Consider the following 26086-nt stretch of genomic DNA (forward strand, 5'->3'; position numbering starts at 1 on the left):
TTTTGTGGTTTGAGGTAGACGTTCCCAATTCAAATCCAGCTGTGGTTTTGACCGGAACTCAACGATTTGTTATTGCATTATACAGAGATTGAACTGCACCAGGGGCTCGGTAGAGGCTGCCCAAACTGTTCACTTGATATCGGGTGGCTTGGTGGTTAGCGCTGCTGCTTCACAGCACCAGGGACCCAGGTTCAAATCCGACCTTGGGTCACTGTCTGTGCGGAGTCTGCACGTTCTCCCTGTGTCTGCGTGGGTTTCCTCCGGGTTCTCCAGCTTCCTCCCAGTCCAAAGATGAGCAGGTTAGGTGGATTGGCCATGATAAATTTTCTCCTTCGTGCCCAACGTTGTGCAGGTTAGGTGGGGTTGAAGGGGGGTGGGCCTGGGTGGAGTACTCATTTGAAGTGTTGGTGCTGACCCAATAGGCCGACTGGCCTCCTTCTGCACTGTAAGGATTCGATGATTCTGTGATCAGAACAGTTGTAAAAAGGTAGGCTTTAATTCCACCGATTTGTACTGGATGTAATAAATAAATTTAGAGTACCCAATTAATTTTTTCCAATTAAGGGACAATTTTAGTGTGCCCAATCCACCCACCCTGCACATCTTTTGGGTTGTGGAGGCAAAACCCATGCAAACATAGGAAGACTCCACATGGATAGTGACCCGGGACTGGGATCGAACCTGGGACCTCGGCACCGTGAGGCAGCAGTGCTAACCACTGTGCCACAGTGCTGCCCTTTCTGGTAGTCACCAATGTTGTATATATATATATATCATATATGAGGTGTCATTCGGTAAGGTATGGGGGTAGATCCCTGCCTGTTGGCTCCGCCCAGTCGGCAGAGTATAAATGTGTGGACTTTCCGAGCTGCAGCCATCCCCGTGTCCCCCCCTCTCGACTAAACGGTTCCGCCTTGTGGAGCCTCATGTGCTTGCTGAGGAGAACGGGTCCTGGAGCTGCCAGCCACGTTGGAAGCGAAACCCTGGAGGTGGACCTCCTGGGGAAGGCAAGGAGACATTCATGGGGGTTGCATTAGTCGCACTGCAAAGGAGCGATCGAATGGAGCGAAGGGCGTCGGGGAGGACCTCCTGCCAGTGGGAGACTGGGAGATTCTTGGACCACAGGGCCAGCTGGACAGCCTTCCAGACCATCCCATTCACCCGCTCCACCTGCCTGTTTCCCTGGGTGATGTAGATGGTCGTCCTGCTCGAGGTGATGCCCTTGCTGAGCAGGTACTGGCGCAGCTCATCGCTCATAAATGAGGATCCCCGGTCGCTGTGGATGTAGTTGGGGAAACCGAACAGAGCGAAGATGGTGTTGAGTGCTTTGATGATGGTGGCAGACGTCATATGGGACGACGAAGGGGAATCTGGAGTATTTGACGGCCACGTTAAGGAAATATGTGTTTCGGTCGGTGGAGGGAAGGGGCCCTTTGAAATCCACGCTGAGGCATTCAAAGGGGTGGGAGGCCTTCACTAGGTGCGCTCGGTCTGGCCGGTAGAAGTGCAGTTTGCACTCCACGCAGACCTGGCAGTCTCCAGTGATAGCCCTGACCTCCTCAATGGAGTAGGGCAGATTGTGGGCCTTTATGAAGTGAAAGAACTGGGTGACCCCTGGGTGACGGAGAGCGTCGTGTAGGGTCCGGAGTCAGTCCACTTCTGCGCTGCCACATGTACCTCAGGATAGGGCACGGGGGGGGGGGGGGGGGGGGGGGGGGCTCCTTGAGCTTGCCAGGGCGATACAATATCTCATAATTGTCGGTGGGGAGCTCGATCCTCCACCTCAAGATTTTATTATTTTTGTTCTTGCCCCGCTCTGTGTTGTTGAACATGAAGGCAACCGACCGTTGATCAGTAAGGAGAGTGACATACCCCCGACGGCCGCCAAGACACGGTCTCGCTCAGGTACCTGGTACTAGCTGGGTCCCCACCCATCCCCCTCTGCCCCGGCGCGACCCTTCCTCCTCTCACTGCAGCCCACCACAGCCCCCACTCCAGGACAATTCATCCTCCCCTTGGTCCCACCTGGGGATGAAGATGAGGTTGACATGCTCCCGGAGTCACCGGCGACCGAACCGACGTCTGCATCTCCACCGGGACTGCAGCACTCACAACGGAGGATCAAGGCACCCAATCGTCTTAATTTGTGAACTTTCCCTAAAATGTAAATAGCCTTCCACCACCACCGCAGGACTCTTTTTAACAGGGGGTGAATGTGGTGGTCACCACTATTGTATATATTACGTATATGAGAAGTAATACAGGTACGGGGGTGATCCCTGCTTGCTGGCTCCGCCCAGTAGGTGGAGTATAAATGTGTGGGCTCACCGAGCTGCAGCCATTTCAGCAGCAGCTGCGGGAGGCTACACATCTCTGCGTAATAAAGCCTCGATTACTCTCTACTTTCATCTCGTCGTAATTGATAGTGCATCACCCTTGTTCTGGATTTAAGTCAGTTCTTCAAAGGCTGAAAGGTCAGGTCACTGACCCAACGCTTCCTTGAACTTTTATTGAATCTGCATTCATGAATCAAGTATTAGGAAAATTACATGATTGTTACAATTGAAAGTATTTGATTAAAAAATTAAGCTCTAATAGCTGGCCCTGTCCTTTGATTTGCTACAAGACAGATAAAAAGTGTGACTTACCTCCCGCTGCCCAATACTCCTCCGAACTTGTGCACCAACACCTTCGGACTGTTCGATAGCCAGCACTATTTGTGTTATTTTTCTACCAGACATAGCGCCTTTTGGAATGAGATAGGTTGAACCTACAGTAATCAGCAATCAGTTATCCTTAATTAACATATCATGAATTAAATAGCATTTAGGAGCTATTGAAATGCATTGAATAAATTCTACTTAAAATATGATAAATACAATGCATGTGCAATGATAGTTCAACGGCTGTTAAATGGTTCCAATGGATGCATTGGGAACAGATTTTAAAAGACCTTGCAACAAAAACAAAACAACTTACATTTGTATGGTGCATCTAACTTGATAAAAAATGCTAAGGTGACTACAAAAAATGATGTTGATAAAACTACAGAGCCACATCAGGATACATGTGTGACTTGCTTCACGAGGTAAGTTCTAAAGAGAGACAGAGGGAGAAACTTAGGAAAATATTTCCAGAGGGTCACAGCAGCTCAGCCAACTCCCAAAGCTGGAATGAGTAAAATCAGGATGATCAGGAGACCAGAGTTAAAAGAATGCAGATATCACAGAGGGTTGTGGAGGGATGAAGGGGACAGGCTGATTGCCCCTATCCTCAATATCACCTTGACCCCTCTCCCATACCCCCAGGCTGACCTTTCCCCCTCACATCACCCTGGCCCCTCTACCTAAATAAACCTGACACCTCCCCCTCACATCAACTTCACCCTTCCGATCAAAACATCACCCGAACCTCACAGCACACCTTCCAAACCCACAATCGCTACCATCTAGAAGGAGAAGGGCAACAAATACCTGGGAACCCCACCACCTGGAGGCACACACCATCCTGAATTGAAAATATATTTCCGTACCTTCACTGTTGCTGGGTCAAAATCCTGGATCTCGCCTCCTAACAGCACTGTGGGTGTACCTACACCACGTGTACTGCAGGGATTCATGAAGGCAGCTCACCACCACCTTCTCAAGGACAATTAGAGATGGACAACAAATGCTGGTCTAACCAGCAAAGCCCACTTCCTGTCAATGAATAAAAATAAAGCTAACTCCTCAACCTCAGATCACCCTGACCCAGATTAACCCTTAATGCACCAGACCCTACAACCTGTTTTCTCTCTTACATAATGGAGCAATGTCGCATTGGCGAGCTCCTACAGCTCCTGGATCGAGATTGTTGGAAGATCATTTCCTCCTCTTCTCCTTTACATTCTCTCTGAGGTGTGTGGGACTTGACGGTGCTATGGGAGGGCGAAGTAAAAGCCATCAGGTACTGGAGATATGTAACTTCTAACTTTCTTCATTACCATTTTGTTCATTTTAACTGAAACCGCTAAGACTCTTTGCCTCGACTTATTTTCAGTCTCTTATGCACTGGAATTTTGCCTTCAGTCTCCACTATTAAAACAGAACTCTCATTTAATAGGCCATCATTTCCTGCTGGTAATTGTATTCTCTGCAGCATCAGTCTTTAAGGGACCCAAATCGCTTTTACCATTCCCTTTCTCAATATATTTATATAAACCTTTACTTTAAATTTCTGACGTGGCCTGCAAATTATTTCCAGACTCCCTGTTTGTGCCTTTAATTTGCTTTAGGTTTTTGTTGCTTTTGACCATTCTCCCCGTACTTTATCCCACTCGCTGATGTCACTGACCTCATCTGCCTTTTGCCTTTGTGGGGAATTTACTGGCACCAAATACGCCTGTGAATATTTTGCAGGTTGACCCAGTAAGAGCTCAGTATTCTGTCCTCACCAGATTTCTCATCACTTTACCTTAACTGAAATTTAAAATTCTGATTAAGATGCTCCCACTTGAACCTCGTACCAAATTCAGCTGTTACTATTTGTAAACCATTTCTTTCCCGTCAGATTGTTAGTTAAATCTGATTCATTGCTCATTCCCATTATGGCCTGGACCAGTGGTTTTCGAGGTTTTTTTCAGGCAACTAACTGAGTCCAATGGACTGCCCGTGCAACCTAACAATAATTAGCTAGCTATAAATATAAATGTAGGTTCAATCAAAAGGAAGTGCCATAAGAAAATTATATTTCATATATATAGAACCACAGAATCACTACAGTGCAGAAGGAGACCATACGGCCCATCAAATCTGCACCGATTATGTGAAAGAGCACCCTACCCGATGCCCCGCCCTATTCCCCCAACACCATAATCCCACCTAACCTGCACACTAAGGGGCAATTTAGCATGGCCAATCCATCTAGCCCGCACATCTTTGCACTGTGGGAGGAAACTGGCGAACCCTGAGGAAACCCACGCAGACACGGGAGGAAGTGTAAACTCCACACAGACCGTCACCCAAGGCTGCGATTGTACCCGGGTCCCTGGTGCTGTGAGGCTGCAGTGCTAACCACTGTGCCACTGTTGTCATGTTACACAGCTGTGTGCCGCATTCTCTGACTTAATATGACAGATCAGCCTGCTTAGTCATCACGATATCACTCCAATCAAGTTCGCAGGATGAGAGAGCGCTGCGCATATCAGGCGCAGAGTTAAGCCAGTTCTTTTGCGTTGTGTTCACCTTTTGTCAAAACTGAAAAACCCACCTCGCACATGGAGGTCGTCATGGAGGGCAATAGCAGCAAAATGCTTGTTTTACTCATCACTGGATACTCCTGGGAGATGTTAATCCAGAATGACAACAACCTTTTGGACAATTGGCATGTTTTTAAGATGCTGTCACAGGTCAGGTGCAGCAACTCAGTCTCCTCCGTAGGAGTCAGCTTTAAGGCAGTCACCGGCTCCGGGTTTTCATACTCACAACTGGCGCCAATTTAATGTAATTGCGTGCTGATCTGTTTATTGCCTCATGTGGTCATACTATGTACTGCAGAGAGAATATGGGGGCGATTCTCCGAGCCCCATATCGGGCCAGAGAATCGCCACAACCACGCCACAATGCCCCGACGCCGGCGCACGATTCTCCGAGGTGCGGAGAATCGGCGCCATTTGCGCCTCCGCATTTGATGCGACGTCGGCCGCTGGAATCGGCGGATGGGTGGCCGCGCGGATACGACAAGAGTCCCGCCAGCGCCGGTCACCTCTGGTCACTGCTGGCGGGAACGAAGGGTCGGAGGGTGGCCTGTGGGGGGGAGGGGGCTCCTTCACCGGTGGGGGGGGGGGCCTCCGATGGGGTCTGGTCTGCGATTGGGGCCCACCAATCTGCGGGCCGGCCTCTTCCCCCCCCCCCCCCCGGGCCTACTTTCCTGTGCGGCCGCCCCCTGAACACTGACGCCATGTTGATTCGGGGCCAGGGCGCGTAAGAAGTCCCCCACGCATGCGCAGGTTGTCATGACCCTGAATGTGAAAACCAATGACGTCAACCATTGACAGCTTTGCTGTAGAAAATGGCCCTCAATTCATTTTAAAAAATTACTGTCTTCAGGATTAGAGCAGTTCTACTTCTTCCAATCCATCTTGGAAAATCTCCTGTTCATGCTGTGAGCTTCCCTGAGCTCTTTATTTATACATCCCTCACTACATCCCCATTAGGAGGTCTCGTGGTATTGTGTGTGGTATCTCTGCCCTGAGCCGGACGTTCAGGTTCGAGTCCCACTCCAGGCCATGATGGCCAAGGAAGGTGTGTTTGTGATGCAGTCAAACAGGTTGAGTGTCAACCTATAAATCCACCTGACACATATAACTGGCAGGCGGTTGGAGTGGGAGAGAATCCTGGTCAGCCACATGACAGGAAGAACATTGGAGCCCAATATACCATCACCGTCCGCAGCCCCAAACAACAGAAAGCATGTAAAAGTGCATGTTGCCGCAGCAACCCGACTCGCTGAGTGAAATCTAACACACCAGAATTACTACTATCCGGAGAGGAGGATGTGGCACTGTGATATTGTCACTGGAATTGTAATCCGGATATCCAGGGTAATGCTCTGGGGACCTGGGATGGTGAATTGTGAGTCCAATTAAAAGCTGTAATTAAAAGTCGAACCATGACCACAAAACCATTGTCAATTGTGGTTAAAAAAAACTTCATCTGGTTCACTAATGTCCTGGAGGAGGAGGAATTCCATTGTTGATTAGGAAGAACATCACTGGAACGATGGAGGTTGCGTGTCGACTAGAGGTTTACAAACTTGTGAGTGGCATGGACAGTGTGGATAGTCACACCCTTTTTCCAAGAGTGGAAGGGGGTGGAAAGTTTTTAGAGATGCGCGAGGCAAGTTTTTTTACAGAGAGTGGTGAGTGCCTGGAATCCGCTGCTGGGGCAGGTGTTGGAAGCAGATATGATAGCAACATTTCAGAGGCATCTTGATGAATACATGAATAGGATGAGAATAGAGGGATATGGACCGTGGATGTGTAGAAGGGTTTAGGTTAGACGGGCAGCATGGTCGGTGCAGGCTGGGAGGGCCGAAGGGCCTGTTCCTTTGCAGTACTATTCCTTGTTATCACGGCCATGCGCAGTGATTATATCTTCGTAGGTTCTTCAAATTAAGTCATATGGGTAGAACTCACCAATCACATTGCTGGGAGTATACTATAAGCCCCCAAAAAGTCACAAAGAGATAGAAGTGCAGATATGTAGGCAATTCTCTGTGAATTGTAAGAAAAATTGGGTAATAATAGTAGAGGATTTCACCTTTCCCAATATTAACTGGGATAGTCAAAGTGTGAAAGACTTAGAGGGGGCAGAATTCTTAAAATACAACCAAGAGAGCTTTTTATGCTAATACACGGAAAATCCTGCACGGGAGGAGCCGATAGTGGATCTAGCTTTAGGGAATGAAGCAGGGCAAATGGATGAAATTTCCGTGGGGGTGCATTTTGGAAACAGTGACCATAACTCACGAGAATTTAAGGTAGTTATGGAAAGGGGCAAAGACTGAAAATTAAGGTTCTTAATTGAGGGAGGGCCAATTTTAATAAAATAAGACAGGAACTGTTCAAAGTTAACTTGGGGCAGCTACTTGTAGGAAAATCTACATTAGAACAGTGGGATTTATTCAAAAAGGAAATAGAGAGAGTACAGGGCCAACATGTTTCCATGATAGTGAAGGGTGGGAGCAATAAGTCTAGAGAACCCTGGATGTTAAGGGATGGGTTGGGTAAGGAAAAAAGGGAGGCTTATGGCAGATACTAAGGGCTCAAAACAGCAGAAGCCCTAGAGGAATATAGAGCGAAATTCTCCGACCCCCAGCAGGGTCGGAAAATCGCCTGGGGCTGCCGAAAACCCCGCCCCCGCCGTGGCAGAGATTCTCCGCCACCCGGGAAGTGGCGGTGGCGGGAATCACGCCACTCCGATTGGCGAGGCCCCTGCGGTGATTCTCCGGCCCGCGATGGGCCGAAGTCCCGCCGCTGGGAGGCCTCTTCCGCCGCCGAGGTTTGAACCACCTCTGGTGGCGGCGGGATCGGCGGCGCGACCAGGCCCCCGGGGTCCTGGGGGGGGGGGCGCGGGTGATCGGACCCCGGGGGGTGCCCCCACGGTGGCCAGGCCCACGATCGGGGGCCCCCGCTCAGACTCCGGGTCAGTGCCGTGGGTGCACTCTTTCTCCTCCGCGGCCGCCACGGCCTCCGCCATGGCAGAAGCGGAAGAGAAACCCACAGCGCGCATGCGCCGGTGGTGACGTCAGCGGCAGATGGCCGCTGACGTCACCGCCGGCGCATGCGCCGACCGGCAAAAGCCTTTCGGCCAGCCCCGCTGCCGGGGGCGCCGGTTTTTTGCGCCAGTCTTCTGGTGCCAACCGCTCCGGCGTGGGGCTAGCCCCCAAAGGTGCGGAGAATTCCCCACCTTTGGGGAGGCCCGACCCCGGAGTGGTTGGCGCCACTCCCCTACGCCGGCACCCTCCGTCACGCCGGGTAGGGGAGAATCCCGCCCATAGAAATTGCAGGAGGGTTACTTAAGCAATAAAATGGGAGAGCGAAGAGGGGGCATGAAAAAGCACTGGCGGATAAAATAAAAGAAAATCCAAAGGTTTTATAAGTATAGATAGATATCATAGATGGAGTACTGTATGTAATTCTGGTCACCACAGTATAGAAAGGAAGTGATTGCAGGAGAGGGTGCAGAGGAGATTCACGAGAATGTCGTGGTTTCATTGTGTTCTTTACTATACAACAATAACTTGCATTTATACAGTGTATTTAATGTGTAACATGCCCCAAGGTGCTCCACAGGGAAGCTATTAAACAGAATTTGACACTGAGCCAGAATTAGTGATTAAAATATTAGTCAAAGGAGCTGGTTTTACAGAGTGTCTAAAACGAAGAAAGTGAGATTGACAGGCAGAGAATTTTAGGAGAGACTTTCAGAGATTTGGGTGCAGGCCACTGAAAGCACATAGCTACCATGATGGTGAAGGAATTAAAGTCGGATCCAGTGATTAAAGGGGGAATGGATGAACGGGACTTGGGGCTGGATTTTCACCAAAGGGGAACAGGAGTTGGTTCTGATTTCACGAAAAAAAAAAATATTTCAGAGTACCCAATTCTTTTCTTCCAATTAAGGGGCAATTTAGCGTGGCCAATTCACCTAACCTGCACGTTGTGCAGGGTTGTGGGGGTGAAACCCACGCAGGCACGGGGAGGACGTGCAAACACCGCATAGATAATCATCTATGGCCAGAATTGAACCTGGGTCCATGGTGCTGTGATGCAGCAGTGCTAACCACTGTGCCATCGCGCCATCCCTTTTCTTTGGTGAAGAGCTTGAAGATTCGCCCCCCCCACCCTTGTAAAATTAAGGGGCAATTTAGCGTGGCCAATTCACCTACCCTGCACATCTTTGGATTGTGGGAGTGAGACACATGCAGACACGGGGAGAATGTGCAAACTCCACACAGATAGTGACCCGGGGCTGGGACCGAACCTGGGCCCCCTGTGCCGTGCGGCATCAGCGCTAATCACTGTGCTAACATGTCACCCCTTTTCTTTGTTTAAGAGTTTGAAATGTGTTTTGTTAGAGATATTCAAAATTATGAGGGGTCTGGACGTAGAGAGGAACTGTCCCCATTCAAATCAGAAGGCACAGATTTAACATAACTGACAAAAGAAGTCAAAGTGATGTGAGAAATATCTTTTTTAACTGAGTGGGTGATTAAGATTGGAATGCACTGCCTGAGAGTGTGGGGGATGCAGGTTCAATCGAGGCTTTCAAAAGGGATATCTGCAAAGGAAGAATGTGCAGAGTTACGGGTGATAGTGGGGAATGGAAGTCGGGTAGTTGCTCATGTGGAGAGCCGGTGCTGGCACGATGGGCCAAACGGCCTCCTTCAGCACCGTAATAATTCTATGATTCTGATTGAACAAGAAGGTGCCCTCTAAGAAAAGGCAGCAAAACCACTGCTGGTGATTCCCTAACAGAGTGGCCTGCGGTTGTACCCCCACCCAGGCGTGCAGAGAAGGCCTGTCGACTTTCATGGCACTCTGGGCCAGCTCCTGGGTGCCTACCTGCAAGCAGCGGATCTGTTCCCCGAGTTGAATTGCTTGCCTGACTCATAGGGTCATGTGGTGAACGTATTGTACTCACCATTCAACACTGTATTACATTGTATCACGCTGTTGCCTGTGTGGGCTCCACCTATGGACCATTGTACTGTACTACATGGAATGTATCATGTTGGTGCCCTTTGGGCTCTGCCCCTGGCTCCACCCCTTTGAGGGGAGGTATAAAGAGCAGCTGCCCTGTTGGCAGCTCTCACTTGCAGAGCAGTAGCAGGCAGGCACTGTTCTAGTCGATTGAAATGAAAATCGCTTATTGTCACAAGTAGGCTTCAAATGAAGTTACTGTGAAAAGCCCCTAGTCGCCACATTCCGGCGCCTGTTCGGGAAGGCTGGTACGATTAAAGCCATTGTTCACTTCAACTCTCTGTCTCGCGTGAATTGATGGTCTCATCAGGTTAGCCGGCTTTCCTGGGCCTAGAACCAGCCTCTCCCAAAACGGCCTGTGGGATCCTGCAACTGACACGCCGGTCAGAGTTTATATTTTCAGGCTTGCCCTATCTCTATTCCTGTGGGGGATCCTAAAGATTCAGTCCATGGTGTTAGTTGGGACAGAGTCAGCAGAATTTCGATTGACCCCAAGTTTCCATAGGCTCTGTGGCCAGGAGAGCAGGTGCAACTGGAAGGTCGTTGCTTCAAAGGCAAATATGATGAATGCCGGCACGGTTGTTCTTGGTAACTGGGCCATGCCACACTTCTTCACATTCACAGGATCACAGAGGGTGGGATTTTCCGGTCCTTCCAGCGTTGTTTTGCAGTGATGGAGGCAGCCCGCATTGGCGCTATAGGATTTTTGTAGTTCACACCCTCTGTTGCCGGGGAAACCGTGGCGGGAGTGGGGTTGCCGTTGGTGGGATTGGAAGATCCCACCTGCGGGAACGGCCGGAACATCTCGCCCATATTCTTTAAAATTCAGAATGAGGCCACTTGGCCCATCGAGTCTGCACTGCCTCTCTGAAGGAACATCCCACCCAGTTCCACTCCCCTGCCTTATCCCCAAATTGTTCATCTTAAGACCACATGCAGAGTATTACGTGCATTCCTAAGCTGAGAAACACAAATCACCTTGTCCCAAAAGCAGCTAAACTTCCTGCTGAATGTCGCTTCACATTTCTATACCATTTTGAAAAATAAACATTCACTAATTATATCTGAGCGTTTTAAACAACTCCTCCTGCAATTTCAAAAAATAATTCTGTGACAATTGGATCAATATTTTACTATAAATGACATCCTTCAGCTCAAGAATTATAAGTGTAAATCCACGGTGAACATCAATGTATCTGGCCTAACATTTCATCTACTCACTCTAGGCCTCTTGAGAGGCAGAACTCATTTTCACTTTCATGCAATAATTGCATTAAGTTTCGAGGTTTCACACCTTGTTTACCTGTTTCAAACAGAGGGTATAATCAGCAAAGCCCGTACTGTTGACCCTGAGTCAGCAACTTCTCAGAGTGTTCAGACGAGCTGACAGGACAGGCTGTCCACGACTTAGCAGAGAGAGAGTGCGCTGCCAGCCTAACCTGTTTTGCTGGTTTGTATCACGTGCAAAGCAATGGCTTACGTTGCTTGTTTGCAACAGTCTCCCAGCACCCCGCCCACAACTGAGCTCTGACTGAGCAGAGTCCACTCAATAATTGGGTACCACGTCAAGAGACATGGTTGAATTCCTTTTTGCAAAAATATACTTCATTCATTTTTGTAACTGCGGAAGCCAGTTTATTGGAAGGGTTTATTGAACTATGTACAATATTCTGCCCCCGGCAGTAACTCTCTCCCAATCCAATCCCCATTGGGACAACCAACAGCTCCTGGCCCCACTTGAGCCGGCTTTATAGGTAGGACTAACGAGCTCCTGATGGGTGGCTTCGGCCCCCTACCTGGGAATCTCGTACTCCACGAGTCCCAAGGGAAGATCGACAATGGTTTCCCCGTGGACCTCGTGCGTGTTGTCATTCATAAAATATCTGAAAGAGACATGACAAAACATTTTAAATTGTCATAGCAGGAAAGTGCAATGATGTTCACATTTTCTCCAGAGATAGCGATACTCTCTGAGATGCTTCAATTCAGTAATGAGAACATTACAAACATTTGGATATTTTAATTACAGAGAGTACAAATCTGTTCACACTATATATGTCAGTCATGTTGTATTCTGAGGTGCTTCAATACAGTCCGAAGGTTTTACTTAGTTACTATCCCCTCAGGTCTACATTGGTTGAAAGGCCTTACACAGTGGCCTTTCCCCATTGAGACTTGGCGGTGGCTGCCCCAGGCTTGAGTACATCCCTCAGAGCATAGTCCTGGACCTTGGAATGTGCCAGTTTGCAACACTCGGTCATGAACAATTCTTTGCACTTTAAGATCGATAGGATTGGGCAGACCAAAAATTGTCTTTCACCGAGTTGGTGATCCATCAGCAGCAGCTGATGTTTGTCTTGGTGTCCCCCCTGGGGAACAGGCCGTAAAGCACAGATTCCTACATCACAGAGCTGCTCGGGATGAACCTCGACAAATACCACTGCATCTCTCTCCAGACCATCTGTGCAAAGGCACTTTACCAAAGGAGGCGTGCAACCACTTCTCCCCCTCTCTGCAGCCGCTTGAAGGCAGCATCTGGTGCGTTATGACATCCTGGGCTAGTGCTCAGTCAATTCCACTCCCACAGGCCCTGGGTCCAAACATATGTGAATTGATGTACCATCAATTGAACGCGAGACGAGTTGCTGAACAAAAGTATGGCTTTAATCTACTAGATGTTAGCCCTGCGGTCGATTACAGTAGAAGGACGACCTCCGGGGGCACTGGGTATTTATACCCCGCCCTGGAGGCGGGGTTAACTCAGCCTCGCGACCAATGGGGGAGCTGTCACATGACTGGTCTCAACCAACCGGTCGAGAGGCACATGACCGACCAGGGCCAATGGTAAGCCAGTGTTCTGCACCAATGGCAGGCAGCTATGCTAATCATACCACCACATGAATTACCCAATAATTTGTGTGTTTTCCTGAGATCTTTGACCCTTGACTGCTCCAATGACTTACAGACACCAGGGCGTGATTCTCCCAGCCCTGGGCCGGGCCGGAAAATCCTTCTGAACGGGCCACGCCGCTCCGATGCCGGCATGGTTGGCACGGCGCCGTTCTCGGGCTGCTCACTGCGGCCGACCAGCCGATTCTCCGGCCCAGGCCGTAAGAAAAAAGCTGAGTCCTGCCGGCACTGTTCTAACTTGCTCTAGGCTGGCAGGACTTCGGCGTGAAAGGATCGGATGGCGGCCTGTGGCGGGGGGGGGAGGGGGGAGGGGGAAGAGGGTTCCCACCCCAGGGGCCTCCGATGTGGCCTGGCCTGCGATTGGGGCCCACCAAACGGCAGGCTGGCCTCTGTGGCTCGGGGCCTCCTTCCTACATGCCGGCCCCTGTTGTCCTGTGCCATGTTGCGTCGGGACCGGTGCATTGAAGGAGGCTACTACGCATGCGCCATTAGTGCCGGCGCCACTGCGCATGTCCTCGTTGGCGCTGGTGCAACTGCGCATGCAGGATCCTGCCTGTGGCACCCTGTTCGCGCCAGGATCGGCAGCTGGAGCAGTGCGAACCACTACAGCGCCATGCTGGCCCCCTATAGGGGCCAGAGTTAGTCCAGGGAGCGGCCCGTTCACGCAGTCGTAAAACGCAACAGCGTTTATGACGACGTGGACACACTGCCACGTGATTGGAGAATCCTGCCCCAGATTTGTAAGTAAAATATTTTGACAAACTGTTTATTTTTAATAAGAGAAGAGATAAACATGTAATGGAAATAATCGAACAACGGTCTACTAATCGTCCCACTCTCAACCCAGACAGACACATGGTGGGCGGTTAATCTTTGTAGTCAGCAACCTTGAGATCGGTTGGTTTGGATCTTTCAGAACGGGTTGCAGGGATTCCCCGGCACAGACTGTAGTGATCTCTGTATGTAGTAATACCTGATCAAGTAATGTTAAGCAAGTACAGGCAAATGGTCACTAGATGGCCATACTACCAAGACCAATAAAAAGGTTTTCCCGCTCTTTCCTGAAGGAGAGTGTGTTCGGAGTGTGGAGAGTGCAGAAGGGAAACAGCTAGAGAGAAGAAGTTAACAGATCTTAGTATATAGCATTATCTTATTTAATAGTTTAATCTATAGTTATTTGTTTATTTACTAGTTTAGTATTGACGTAAAAAGAACTCACGAGTTTATTTCATATTACTCCTTAAATTATTTTGTCATCACCTGGAAGACTGCATCTATATTTCAACAACTCAGCTAGACAAAAAATGAGTAGAAAATCATAATATAACATGTTTCCAGGAGTGGAAAGTGTTAAAATTAAATGTACGACATAATAACATGGTACCAGGTCAGAATAAGCTTTAAGAAAGACCAGTAATTAAATTCAAACAAAGAAAATAAAGTTCTGATACCGACTATTCGACTGGTGAAGTCATCGCAGCAAACAAATCCTTGACAACAAATCGATTTTGATGGACCAAGTGTAGGCCCCCAGACATCTGAATACAACCAGTAACCTTTATCTAAACAACAATTCCAGCTATATCTAGAAGCTAAAGATTTATATACAACTTCAGAAGCTAGACTCATCACTTTGCTTCTATAACTCATTTATTTTTGCTGCAGGCGAAGATAAAACTAAATTTGAACTGATATTTGCTAAATTTGATGATCACTACACAAACTAAATATTAGAGCGATTTAGATTTTATAAGCGAGTACAAAAGAATGGAGAATCTGTTACTACCTTCATAACTGATCTGAAACTTCTCGCACACCCCTGCAATTTTGTAATGCTGCATGATTCTAAGATTCATGATCAGATCTGGAATAAGAGATGACAGCTTAAGGCAAGAACTCTTAAGGCAAAATGATTTAACACTAAAAATAAAAATGGAAAAGTGTTTATATAATGAACAATCAAAGAATCAATATAATGAATACCTAGAGTATAAATTTCTTGAAAATGGCACAAAAACTTACCATGACCAAGAAGTAGTATCGCAGTCGATGAAGAAGCACATTTTGAAAGGCATCCATCTTGAGCGAGAGCAGTACGCACATGCGCACATCCAGAAAAGACGCAAACTGGCAGATTGTTGATACATTGGAATACAGCAACCTGTCAAATAACCAAGATGAAAAAAAACACCACATAGAGAGAGCATAGAATGATTCCGTTGAGAGAGCGCCGATTGTCTCCACAGAGAGAACACTACACGACTCCACACAGAGAGAGTGATGAAAGACTCCACAAAGAGAGCAATGGAAGCCTCCACAGAGAGATCATTGACAGACTCTAGAATGGAAGCAATTAAAGACTCCAGAGTGACAACCATGCATGAAGAAGACTATGCAGGTCTATCCGCCTTATTTGAGCAACAAGAAGAAGACTATGGAAGTCTACCCAGCTCATTTAATCAACAACACGAAGACTATGAATGTCTAACCACTGTATTTGAGAATAGTGACACAGATCATAATTCGCATACAAGATGTGCAACACCACAGTGAGACTGACAGATCTCCGCTCCACTGTACAAAAGAACATAGCAATCAAAGTGAAACCAAAATCGATGAAACATCAGATCATTTACACAAACCTCAAATCACAAAGCTCAATGAAAGATCAGATACCACAAAGGACACTGATACCAATAACTTTGAGAATGACTCAAACTATCACAAGGAAGAGCCATTGAGCACAACAAAAACAACAACAGAAACAACAACAACTACAACAACCTGTACAACATGGTACAACTCTGCACATAAAGGACAATGTTGCAGCACGGTCCAAAAAAATGGCAAGAGTAGAAACATAACATGGACATTGTCCACACAAAACAAATGTCATACCACCGAATTTCATGAATTCATTTTTGCTCCAAGACAAATAAGCAAAAGAGTTTTCAAGGTAAATGACATACAGAATTGATACCACAAACACAAGAAAAAGTCAAGGTCAGACAACAAAAGTGATTCGACCATTTAAACACCTCATGAAGACTTTTTGGTACTTAAACAACAACTAATTCAGGCTCCAAACTTGAACACTTTATCGATACAACGAAGCCCACGAAAACCAAATAGACTCAATCTATGAACTTTAAAGTGATTCAAATATTTGCTGTACTATGCATAAACCACTGTATTTCTAATGTACAATTTTCTTTGTGTACACAAGAAAAATTTATACAAAAAGGGGGGGATGTTGCGATCTCTGTATGTAGTAATACCCAATCAAGTAATGTTAAGCAAGTACAGGCAAATGATCACTTGATGGCCACACTATTAATACCTATAAAAAGGTTTCCTCGTTCTTTCCTGAAGAGTGTGTCAGGAGTGTGGAGAGTACAGAAGGGAAACAGCTAGAGAGAAGAAGTTAACAGATCTTAGTACATAGCATTATCTTATTTAATAGTTTAATCTATAGTTATTTGTTTGTTTACTAGTTTAGTATTGAAGTAAAAAGAACTCGCTAGTTTATTTCATATTACTCATTAAATTATTTTGTTATCGCCTGGAAGACTACGTCTATATTTCAACAACTCGGCTAGACAAAACAAAGAGTAATCAAAATCGTAATATAACACAGACAACTTCACTTGTACAATCCTCCACCAGATTGACTCTCAGTCTCACTGAGATAGTACAAGAATTCTCTGCCTGAGAGTTTACAGTAGGTTCACTGTCCACTCTGCCTCTGGAGCTAGACCCTTTTTGGATTCTCAGGTGAGATATCAGCCTGAGCTTTTCCCAGCCGGCGGCAGAGAATCCATGTTCCTGCAAGAAATCGGGGCCAGCGCCGGTTCACCGATTTTGCAAGCCATGAAAAGCGGCGTACTCTGGGAGTACGCCTTGCTGCCTGGGACCATTGCCAGAGGCCCTCTCAGCCATTCTCCACCCTCGACCAGCCGAGTTCCCGACGGCATGGAACTAATGTGCTCGAGCCAGTTGCGATACTTGCATGATGGCTGCGGACTCAGTCCGCGGCCGCCCTGGTCAGGGGCTGGTGGATCGGAGGCCAGAGGGGGCCTTATAGGTGGCCGGGGAATATTCGTGCGGGGGTTGAGGGTTGGGCGCGTGGCTGATCGGGGGGTCTCTTTTGTGGGTCTAGCTCCGCGGTCTGAGTCCACCATGGAGCACGGCGCGGTCGCTGGAGGCCGTCACCGTGCGCATGCGCAGCCTCTGACCCAGATGTGGGGGGGGCCATAAAGCTGCGAGATTTATTCCGGGTCCCTGCTAGCCCCCTGCACCACTGGGAATTCGTGTCCCTTTGATCCATGTTTTTCAGGCATAAAATCCTACCATTTTGACGCTGTTGTGGGGACATAGTCCCAATAATGGAGAATCCAGCCCCATATATTTACCACTCTCTGTGTAAAAAGCTTGTCTCACACATCAGTTGTAAACATTTCCCCATGCACTTTAAACCTATGTCTCCCAGTACTTGATTGTCCTACCTTAGGAAAGAGCATCTGACTATCCACCCTGTCCATGCCACTCATAATCTTGTAGACCTCTATCAAGTCGCCTCTCTACCTCCATCGTTCCAGTGAGGGAAGACCGGGTTTATCTAACTTCTCCTCATAGGTAATACCCCCCATACCAGGCAACATCCTAGTAAACCCTCTCCAAAGCATCTGCATCCTTCTGGTAGTGTGGCGATCAGAATTGGAGACTATATTCCAAATGAGGCCTAACTAAGGTCCTGTTCGGCTGCAACATGACTTGCCAATTTCGATATTCAATGCCCAGACCGATGAAGGCCAGCATGCCATACACTTTCAGTGATCGGTGAATATGCATGTCCAGATCTCTCTGCCTGTCAGTACTCGCACGAGTTCTACCATGTATTGTGTAATTCCAATTATTGGTCAGAGTCATCATCCCTGGGGTGAAGTATCCTATCCTCACAGTTTTACAAATTGAAAATACTGTTTGGGGTTCTCATCTGGTATTCTAACATGCTGCATATTTTTATTTATTGCAATCACACCAAATGGCCAGAATTAACCAAGTCATTTACATGTTTTTAAAAAACCTTTAACGCCAGCATATGTATAACAAAAATATCATCATTTGACAAGAAGTAATGAAAGGAGTAATTGTTTTCTTCTTCCTTCCTTTGTTCTTTTCAATTAACCCATCTAGTTCTTTTGTTTTCTGTCTGGCTATCTTCTTACTTTTCCATTCCCATTAGCTTGACTCTCTCAACATCTCTGACTGTGCTGTGACTGAATTCTGACTTTGACGATCATCTCCACTTCATTGTTGGGACTGTGGCATTGATTGAGTAGTTTTAATCAAAGACCCAGACTCACTTTGCTCCACTGGTTTATTTTATCATACCAGCTAACCCCCAGCATCTTTGTGACTTCCGTTTTCTTTCTGACTTTCACTTTGAACTGTCGGTGGAATTTTCTTTTTCTATTCGTTCAAGGGATATAGGCGTTCCAGGCTGTGCCAGCATTTATTGCTCATCCCTGATTTCCCGTGAGGAGGCAGTTAAGAGCCAACCACATTGCTCTAAGTCTGGAGTCACATACAGGCTAGACCAAGTAAGGATAGCAAATTTCCTTCCCCAAAGGACATTAGTGAACCAGATGGGCTTTTATTAAATTCCATCACCTGCCATACTGGGATTCAAACCCAGGTCGCCAGATCATTATTCTGGGTCTCTGAATAATGAAATGAAATGAAAATGAAATGAAAATCGCTTATTGTCACAAGTAGGCTTCAAATGAAGTTACTGTGAAAAGCCCCTAGTGGCCACATTCCGGCGTCTGTTCGGGAGGCTGGTACGGGAATTGAACCGTGCTGCTAGCCTGCCGTGGTCTGCTTTCAAAGCTAACGATTTAGCCCTGTGCTAAACCAGCCCCTTATCAGTCCAGTGACAATGCCATAGCCTCCCCCAATTTGGACTACGGGAGGTTAATCATACTCTCCTTTTGTCAGATTTCTCTCCAATCTTCACAAGATATGTGAATGCTCCTGGTCTCTTCAGAACTACCCTTTTTTTAAAAATATAAATTTTGAATACCCAATTCTTTTCTTCCAATTAAGGGGCAATTTAGCATGATCATTCCACCTACCCTGCACATCTTTGTGAGACTCATGCAAACATGGGAAGAATGTGAAAACTCCACAAGGACAGTTACCCGGGGCCGGAACTGAACCCGGTCCTCGGTGCCATGAGGCAGCAGTGCTAACCACTGCGCCACCTTGCCGCCCCAGCTTCACACCAAGTCTAATCACATATTTCTCCTCATCACCTCAGTGGGGTTTTTCATCTTTTGACCTTCTGATTAGCACCAAACACTTTACGTTTTATGTCCCGCGTATCACGATTCATCTTCATTTTGTGTTGCTTGTCTCTTATTTTGCCATTGATATCAGGCTTGCAAAATATAAACCTTGTCCGAGGGACATGTTTGAACACTAACTTGTAAGGTGAGCAACTGGTTGTGGGCTGTGGGGTTATTCTGTCAAAGATCAGAAAGTTGTCCAGCAGGTTTTAAAGAGAAACAGTCTCTGCAAAGACTTCTGAAACGATCACTTCATAACCTGTACACTTCTTTCTGCAGCACCATTACATGCTGGGTCATATGGCGATAATGGAGTGTGTTTGACTCTATTCTTACTCAGAAATGTTTCAAAATCTGACCTAAACTGTGGACCATTATCTGACACCATCAACTCTGGTAACCTATAAATTGCAAACTAATCTCTCAAAAGCTCAATAGTTTTTCCACTTGTTATGTTGGGCACAGACTCAACATTTTTCCACTTGCTATAGCTATTGAGCAAAACAAGGTGCTCTTCCCTTCCATTTCAAAGAACTCAACATGTATGCATTCACACACTTTTCTTGTGTTTAACCATGCAATGGATGGAACCTTGGGCAGACCATTTCTCACTCTGAGACGCACTTCAGAACCTTTTGCCAGTTCTTCAATATTACAGTCTACCTTTGGATGCCAATAATAGCTTCATACCGCTGCTTTTCTATTGACTACACCTGTAAAATCCCATTATGGCAGTCAGAGGAATTTAAAATCAATTAAATAAAAACCTGGAATAATGTGGTAGTCTCATTAACAACGATTGCCAAACAACTGGATCATTGTAAGAACCCATCTGCCCACTAATGTCCTTTTAGGGAAGGAAATCTGCCTTCCTTACTTGGTCTGGCCTACCCTTAACTGCCTTCTGAAGTGGGCCCAGCAAGACACTCAGTTGTATCAAACTACCACCAGAAATAGCACTGTGAGTGTACCCATACCACCTGGACTGCAGAGGTACAAGAAGGCAGCTCCACACCACCTTCTCAACGGTAGTTAGTGATGACCAAAAAATGCTGGCCTTTCCCATGATGCTCGCATTCCAAGAGCAAAAATAAATGCTTTGCAAACAGATATACATGCAGCACAGTATTAGCACTGCTGCCTCACAGTTCCAGGGACATGGGTTCAATTGCAGCCTTGGGTGACTGGAGTTTGTATTTTCACCCCATGTCTGCATGGATTTCCTTCGGTTTCCTCCCAAAGGTGTGCAGGTTAGGTGGAGTTACGGGGATAGAGCAGGGATTGGGCCGAGGTAGGGTTCTCTTTCAGAGGACTGGTGCAGACTCGATGGGCTGAATGACTTTCTGCACTGCAGGAATTCTGTGGTTCTATAATGGCAACCTATTTTCAACTCTGGGTTCCTGGAATTCTGGCATCATGTTACTTCTCAAGTGTATTTTGGGATGATTTCCATATGTTGCAAGATTATTACATCTTTCACATGATCATCACATCCGGCACTGAAGTAATCTACTTCTGATGAACTTGAACTAATTTAGAGCCACTTTATAGGAACTGGAATTTAAGCAGCGCTGAGACATATTTATGTACATTATATTTATTATAAAGCTGTGTTGTGGGAGGTAGCTCAATGTCTAAAAGGGGCTGGCAGACTAGGGGAGGAATATGGGCCTGAATTCTCTGCAGCCCCGCGTCGAAATCGCGTTTGGAGTGGGGGCAGAGAATTAACTTTCCCGACGGAATCGGGCCTGACACCGCTCCGGTGATTCTCCGGGCCCCGAATATCCCCACGTCTGCAAATTACGCCACGCGGCTGGGGGGCCATTGCCAGAGGACCTCCCAGCGATCCTCCGCTCCCGACCAGCCGAGTTCCCGATGGCATGGAACTCAAATGGTCTGGCCGGTCGGGACTCTCGCGTGGCGTCTGCGGACTCTGCCTGTGGCCGCCCTGGTGGGGGGCGGTGGGTGGGGGGGGGGGGGATCAGACACCGGAGGGGGGGGGGGGGCTTATGGGCGGCCGGGTACAGATCGGGCCGTTATAATGCAGAGGCGCGCGGCCGATTGGGGGGGACCTATATTATGGAGCTGCCTCCGCGGTCCGGATCCGCCATGGCGATCGCCGCTGCCGCTGGAGGCTGCCGCATGCGCGGACCCGGAACAGGATCTGCGGGGACCCGTAACCGCAGCCCAAGCTGCGTGAAGCTCTCTGGGTCCCTGCTCGCCCCCTGCAAGTGAGTCGACTTTTATTTTTCTCAGGCAACTGGGGAATGCAACACCAGCATTTTTACTTCGGTGTGGGAACATAACCCCATTTTGGGAGAATCCAGCCCATGGTCTGGCATTCTCAACGTCGTAATTAGAACTGTGCACCTCAGAGCTTTCTGTTTCCCACTTTCCATTCAATTCTTAATTAAACTCTAAGTGCCGGTGGCATACACGTGAACACACGTGTGATTGTGCAGTGGTGGAATCTTCCGCTGCACAAGACTGAAGTCGCCATCAGCTGACAATTTTGCACCTACTAGGGGGACTGTAAAAGAGCATCATGGACAAAGCGGGACCCTCAGCAACATTGGCCAAACTCTTCTGTCAAACGCCCAGTGCCCATCTTCTACACAGCCTTTCCTCCATGGCGGTATCCTGAATAGTCCCTCCATCCAGTGCTGCCTGCTGCTGGCATTGCTCCTGCTGTTGCTGACCAGGAAGAGCTCTCCTTTGTCGCATTGTCTCCTTCTGTTCCTGAGGTTGCAGGAATATCGGGTGTATGAGACCCATATGTATTCCAGCAATTGAACAGTGTGAAGAGGGCAGGCTGTGAGATGAGAACACGTGTCCATGGATTTCACCAGTAGAACTGATGAGCAAGGAGATTTTCAACTTGCCACACTGTTAGAACCGTAGAATTCCGATAGTGCAGAAGGAACCAATTCGGCCCGTTTGAAAGAGCACCCGGCCTAGGCCCACTGCCCTGCCCCGTCCCCATAGCCCACTTAACCTGCACATCTTTGGAGACTGACGGGCAATTTAGCATGGCCAATCCACCTAACCTGGACTGTGGGAGGAAACCGGAGCACCAAGAGGAAAGCCATGCAGGCACGGGGAGACGTGCAAACAGTACACAGACAATCACCCAAGGCCGGAATCGAACCTGGGTCCCTAGTGCTGTGAGGCAGAAGTGCTAATCACTCTGCCACAGTGCCATCTGTTCATTATCAAACCTCCATCCACCGCACACTGGATTTTTTCCATTTCAATCCTGACACAGCACTTGCTTCTGGAGATTTCATTGAGAAAACATTCATTGTAAGACTTGCGATAGAATCCATTCCGTGCCAGTTTCGTCATTAATGCTTGTCTTTATCAAGCACCCACCCCCCACTAAACTCATATTGCTCAGCCCATCCCACCTCTGCTCCTTGAAGCCCTGATCCCATTCCACACCCCCATTGACTCACCCTTGCCAGTCCCAAGCCTCCATCCAAATTGCTATTCTCCTTGTGCCGTCGAGATCAACCTCAACATTGTTCTACTTTTCAAGTCTGTATGATTATAGATTCAACAAAGGGCACTGTTAATCTTATGGGGGCATAACTCCATCCCAAAATGATGAAAGGGAACAAATTAGTGTCCAGGATAGAAATGACAAAATCTGGGCTAGTGTCAACTTCTTATTGATGTTTTGATTCAGCTTGTTCACACTAGGGTTGGGGGTGTACAGTGTGACGTTACTGAACAGTATTCACATGGAAACTCATGGGCGAAATTCTCCCATAATCGGCACGATCGCCGGAACCCAGCCAGTACACACGGGGCCTCATCGGGCGTCTCCGTCGCCGTGGCGCCACAACCTCCTCCTCCCCCTCCTCCTCCTCGTCCTGTCAGGCGGGCGGCCCTCCAGCCTGGGCGCCTGCCGCCTGCCCCTCTGCGGCATGCTCCTCTGCCTCCCTGGCACGCACCTCCTCCTACGCCCCCAGGGAACATGTAGAAGTGCACTTGCCCTCACCCCCCTCCCCGGCACTCGCCCTCTCCCCCCTCCCCGGCACTCGCTCTCTCCCCCCTCCCCGGCACTCGCCCTCTCCCCCCCTCCCCGGCACTCGCCCTCTCCCTCCTCCCCGGCACTCGCTCTCTCCCTCCTCACCCCGGCACTCACTCTCTCCCCACTCCCCGGCAGTTGCCCTCTCCCCCCTCCCCAGCACTCGCTCTCTCCCCCCTCCCCGGTACCCGCCCCCCTCCCCGGCACTCGCCCTCTCCCCGGCACTCGCCCTCTCCCTCCTCCCCGGCACTCGCCCTCTCCCCCCTCCCCGGCACTCGCCCTCTTCCCCCCTCCCCAGCACTCGCCCTCTCCCTCCTCCCCAGCACTCGCTCTCTCCCTCCTCACCCCGGCATTCGCCCTCTCCCCGGCACTCACCCTCTCCCCCCTCCCCGGCACGCGCCCTCTCCCCCTTCCCCGGCACTCACCCTCTCCCCCCACCCCGGCACTGGCCCTCTCCCCCTTCACCTCGGCACTCGCTCTCTCCCCCCTCCCCGGCACTCGCTCTCTCCCCCTCCTCGGCACTCGCTCTCTCCCCCCTCACCTCGGCACTCGCTCTCTCCCCCCTCCCCGGCACTCGCTCTCTCCCCCTCCCCGGCATTTTCCCTCTCCCCCCTCACCGGCACTCACCCTCTCCCCCCTTCCCGGCACTCGCTCTCTCCCCCCTCCCCGGCACTCGCTCTCTCCCCCCTCCCCAGCACTCACTCTCTCCCCCCTCCCCGGCACTCGCTCTCTCCCCCTCCCCGGCACTCGCTCTCTCCCCCCTCCCCGGCATTCTCCCCCTCCCCGGCACTCGCCCCCTACCCCCTCCCCGGCACTCGCTCTCTCTCCCCCCTCCCCGGCACTCGCTCTCTCCCCCATCCCCGGCACTCGCGCTCTCTCCCCCCTCACCCCGGCACTCGCCCTCTCCCCCCTCCCCGTCACTCGCTCCCCCCCCCCCCCCCCCCCCCCCCCCGGCACTCGCTCTCTCCCCCCTCCCAGGCACTCGCTCTCTCTCCCCTCCCGGCACTCGCCCTCTCCCCCCTCCCCGGCACTCGCTCTCTCCTCCCTCCCTGGCACTCGCCCTCTCCCCCCTCCCCGGCACTCGCTCTCTCCTCCCTCCCTGGCACTCGCCCTCTCCCCCTCCCCGGCACTCGCTCTCTCCTCCCTCCCCGGCACTCGCTCTCTCCCCCCTCCCAGGCACTCGCTCTCTCCTCCCTCCCTGGCACTCGCTCTCTCCCCCCTCCCCGGCACTTGCCCCCTCACCCCGGCACTCGCCCTCTCCCTCCTCCCCGGCACTCGCCCTCACCCCCCTCCCCGGCACTCGCCATCACCCCGGCACTCGCTCTCTCCCCCCTCCCCGGCACTTGCCCCCTCCCTGGCACTCGCCCTCACCCCCCTCCCCGGCACTCGCCCTCACCCCGGCACTCGCTCTCTCCCCCCTCCCCGGCACTTGCCCCCTCCCTGGCACTCGCCCTCTCCCCCCTCCCCGGTATTCGCCCTCTCCCCCCTCCCCGGTACTCGTCCCTTCACCCCTTTTGTAGCCCTGGGACATGGAAGGGAAGTGAAATTAGGGTAGATTGTTCTGAATTTCCTCTTTGTCTCAGTTGTGGCTGTCTCAATGGAGGCTGGTGTTTATTGGGCTGACTTTCGAACCTGTTTTCCCAACTATTGCCTAATTCCCATAGTGAGAGGAGATGACAAAGGTTACTGATTACTCAGATGAAGGATGGAAGGACAACCACTGCTGTGGTTTGTAGCCACAGTCTAATTTATCCAGCAGTGAGAGATGAAAACTTTTCTTCACATTTCAAACCATCTGAGCTTTCTTTTTTGCATAATGTGCTTGAGGTCACTGCTGGATCATTTAGTTAAATTCGACCCTTGACTTTTAGCATTGCAGCACACAAGTGGAATACTCCTATATGACCATGATTGTGACAACAAGCGTCCGCTGATCTATGCTGCGTTGTAAAGTGTCGCCCACATTTCCCATGGTGAATGCGCCAGGAATGCACCATGGCAGTGCCTTGACCAGTCGGAGCTGACTTGCTAACTCACAGCAACCCTAATCTGGTATTGAAACATAGGGCCCAATTTACCAGCCTCTTTGACCCTGACTTGGTGATGCAACGAGGCTGGTGAATCACATGAGAGGCCTCTCGTGAGACTCGCGACCCCTGAGGCGTCTCACGAGATTCATCCGAACATCACGATACGTACGGCTCATTTATATGTGTCTGCGCTGGATTCTCCCAGCACCCAGGAACTAACGGCCTCCCCAGCAAGGACAAACATGGATCAGGTTCCATTTAGTACTGGTCCACAAAAGTGCCATTTGGTCCTGGTCCCTACGAACAGGGACCAGATGGAACAGCACTCTCCAAGGAGATCAGAGGCCCCCCAGCTACATGCCCTTTGGGCATGGTGGTGTCCTGGCACTGCTAAAATGTGTCAATGTGCCAAAGCTGTCCATAACCCTTCAGCATTACCGATTCAACACGCCTGGAAAGTCCCCTGGGGAACCTGTGACAGAATTCCTCGCTAGATTAAAGAAGCTGGTAGATTATTGCA

General features: G+C 49.4%; 2 protein-coding genes across 12 annotated transcripts in view; one reads left to right on the plus strand and one right to left on the minus strand.

Moving 5' to 3' along the window:
• Positions 1 to 11698, minus strand: part of pir (pirin) — a 130849-nt gene extending 119151 nt beyond the window's left edge. For 7 of the 11 annotated variants that reach the window (XM_038802730.1, XM_038802736.1, XM_038802734.1 and 4 more), the window contains exons 1-2: positions 11547 to 11698; positions 2649 to 2770 (exon numbers count right to left, since the gene is read on the minus strand). In XM_038802730.1, the coding sequence (XP_038658658.1) occupies positions 2649 to 2741 (93 nt within the window). In that variant the 5' untranslated portion in view covers positions 2742 to 2770; positions 11547 to 11698. Of the gene's footprint in view, positions 1 to 2648; positions 2771 to 3799; positions 3917 to 10105; positions 10131 to 11537 lie in introns of those variants that run through there. The other 4 variants (XM_038802727.1, XM_038802726.1, XM_038802728.1 and 1 more) reach the window with 4 other exon arrangements.
• Positions 1 to 26086, plus strand: part of LOC119969293 — a 156901-nt gene that overhangs the window by 55178 nt on the left and 75637 nt on the right. The window lies entirely within an intron of this gene.

This window comes from Scyliorhinus canicula, chromosome 7 (assembly GCF_902713615.1).
Source record: "Scyliorhinus canicula chromosome 7, sScyCan1.1, whole genome shotgun sequence".
Classification (NCBI taxonomy): domain Eukaryota; kingdom Metazoa; phylum Chordata; class Chondrichthyes; order Carcharhiniformes; family Scyliorhinidae; genus Scyliorhinus; species Scyliorhinus canicula.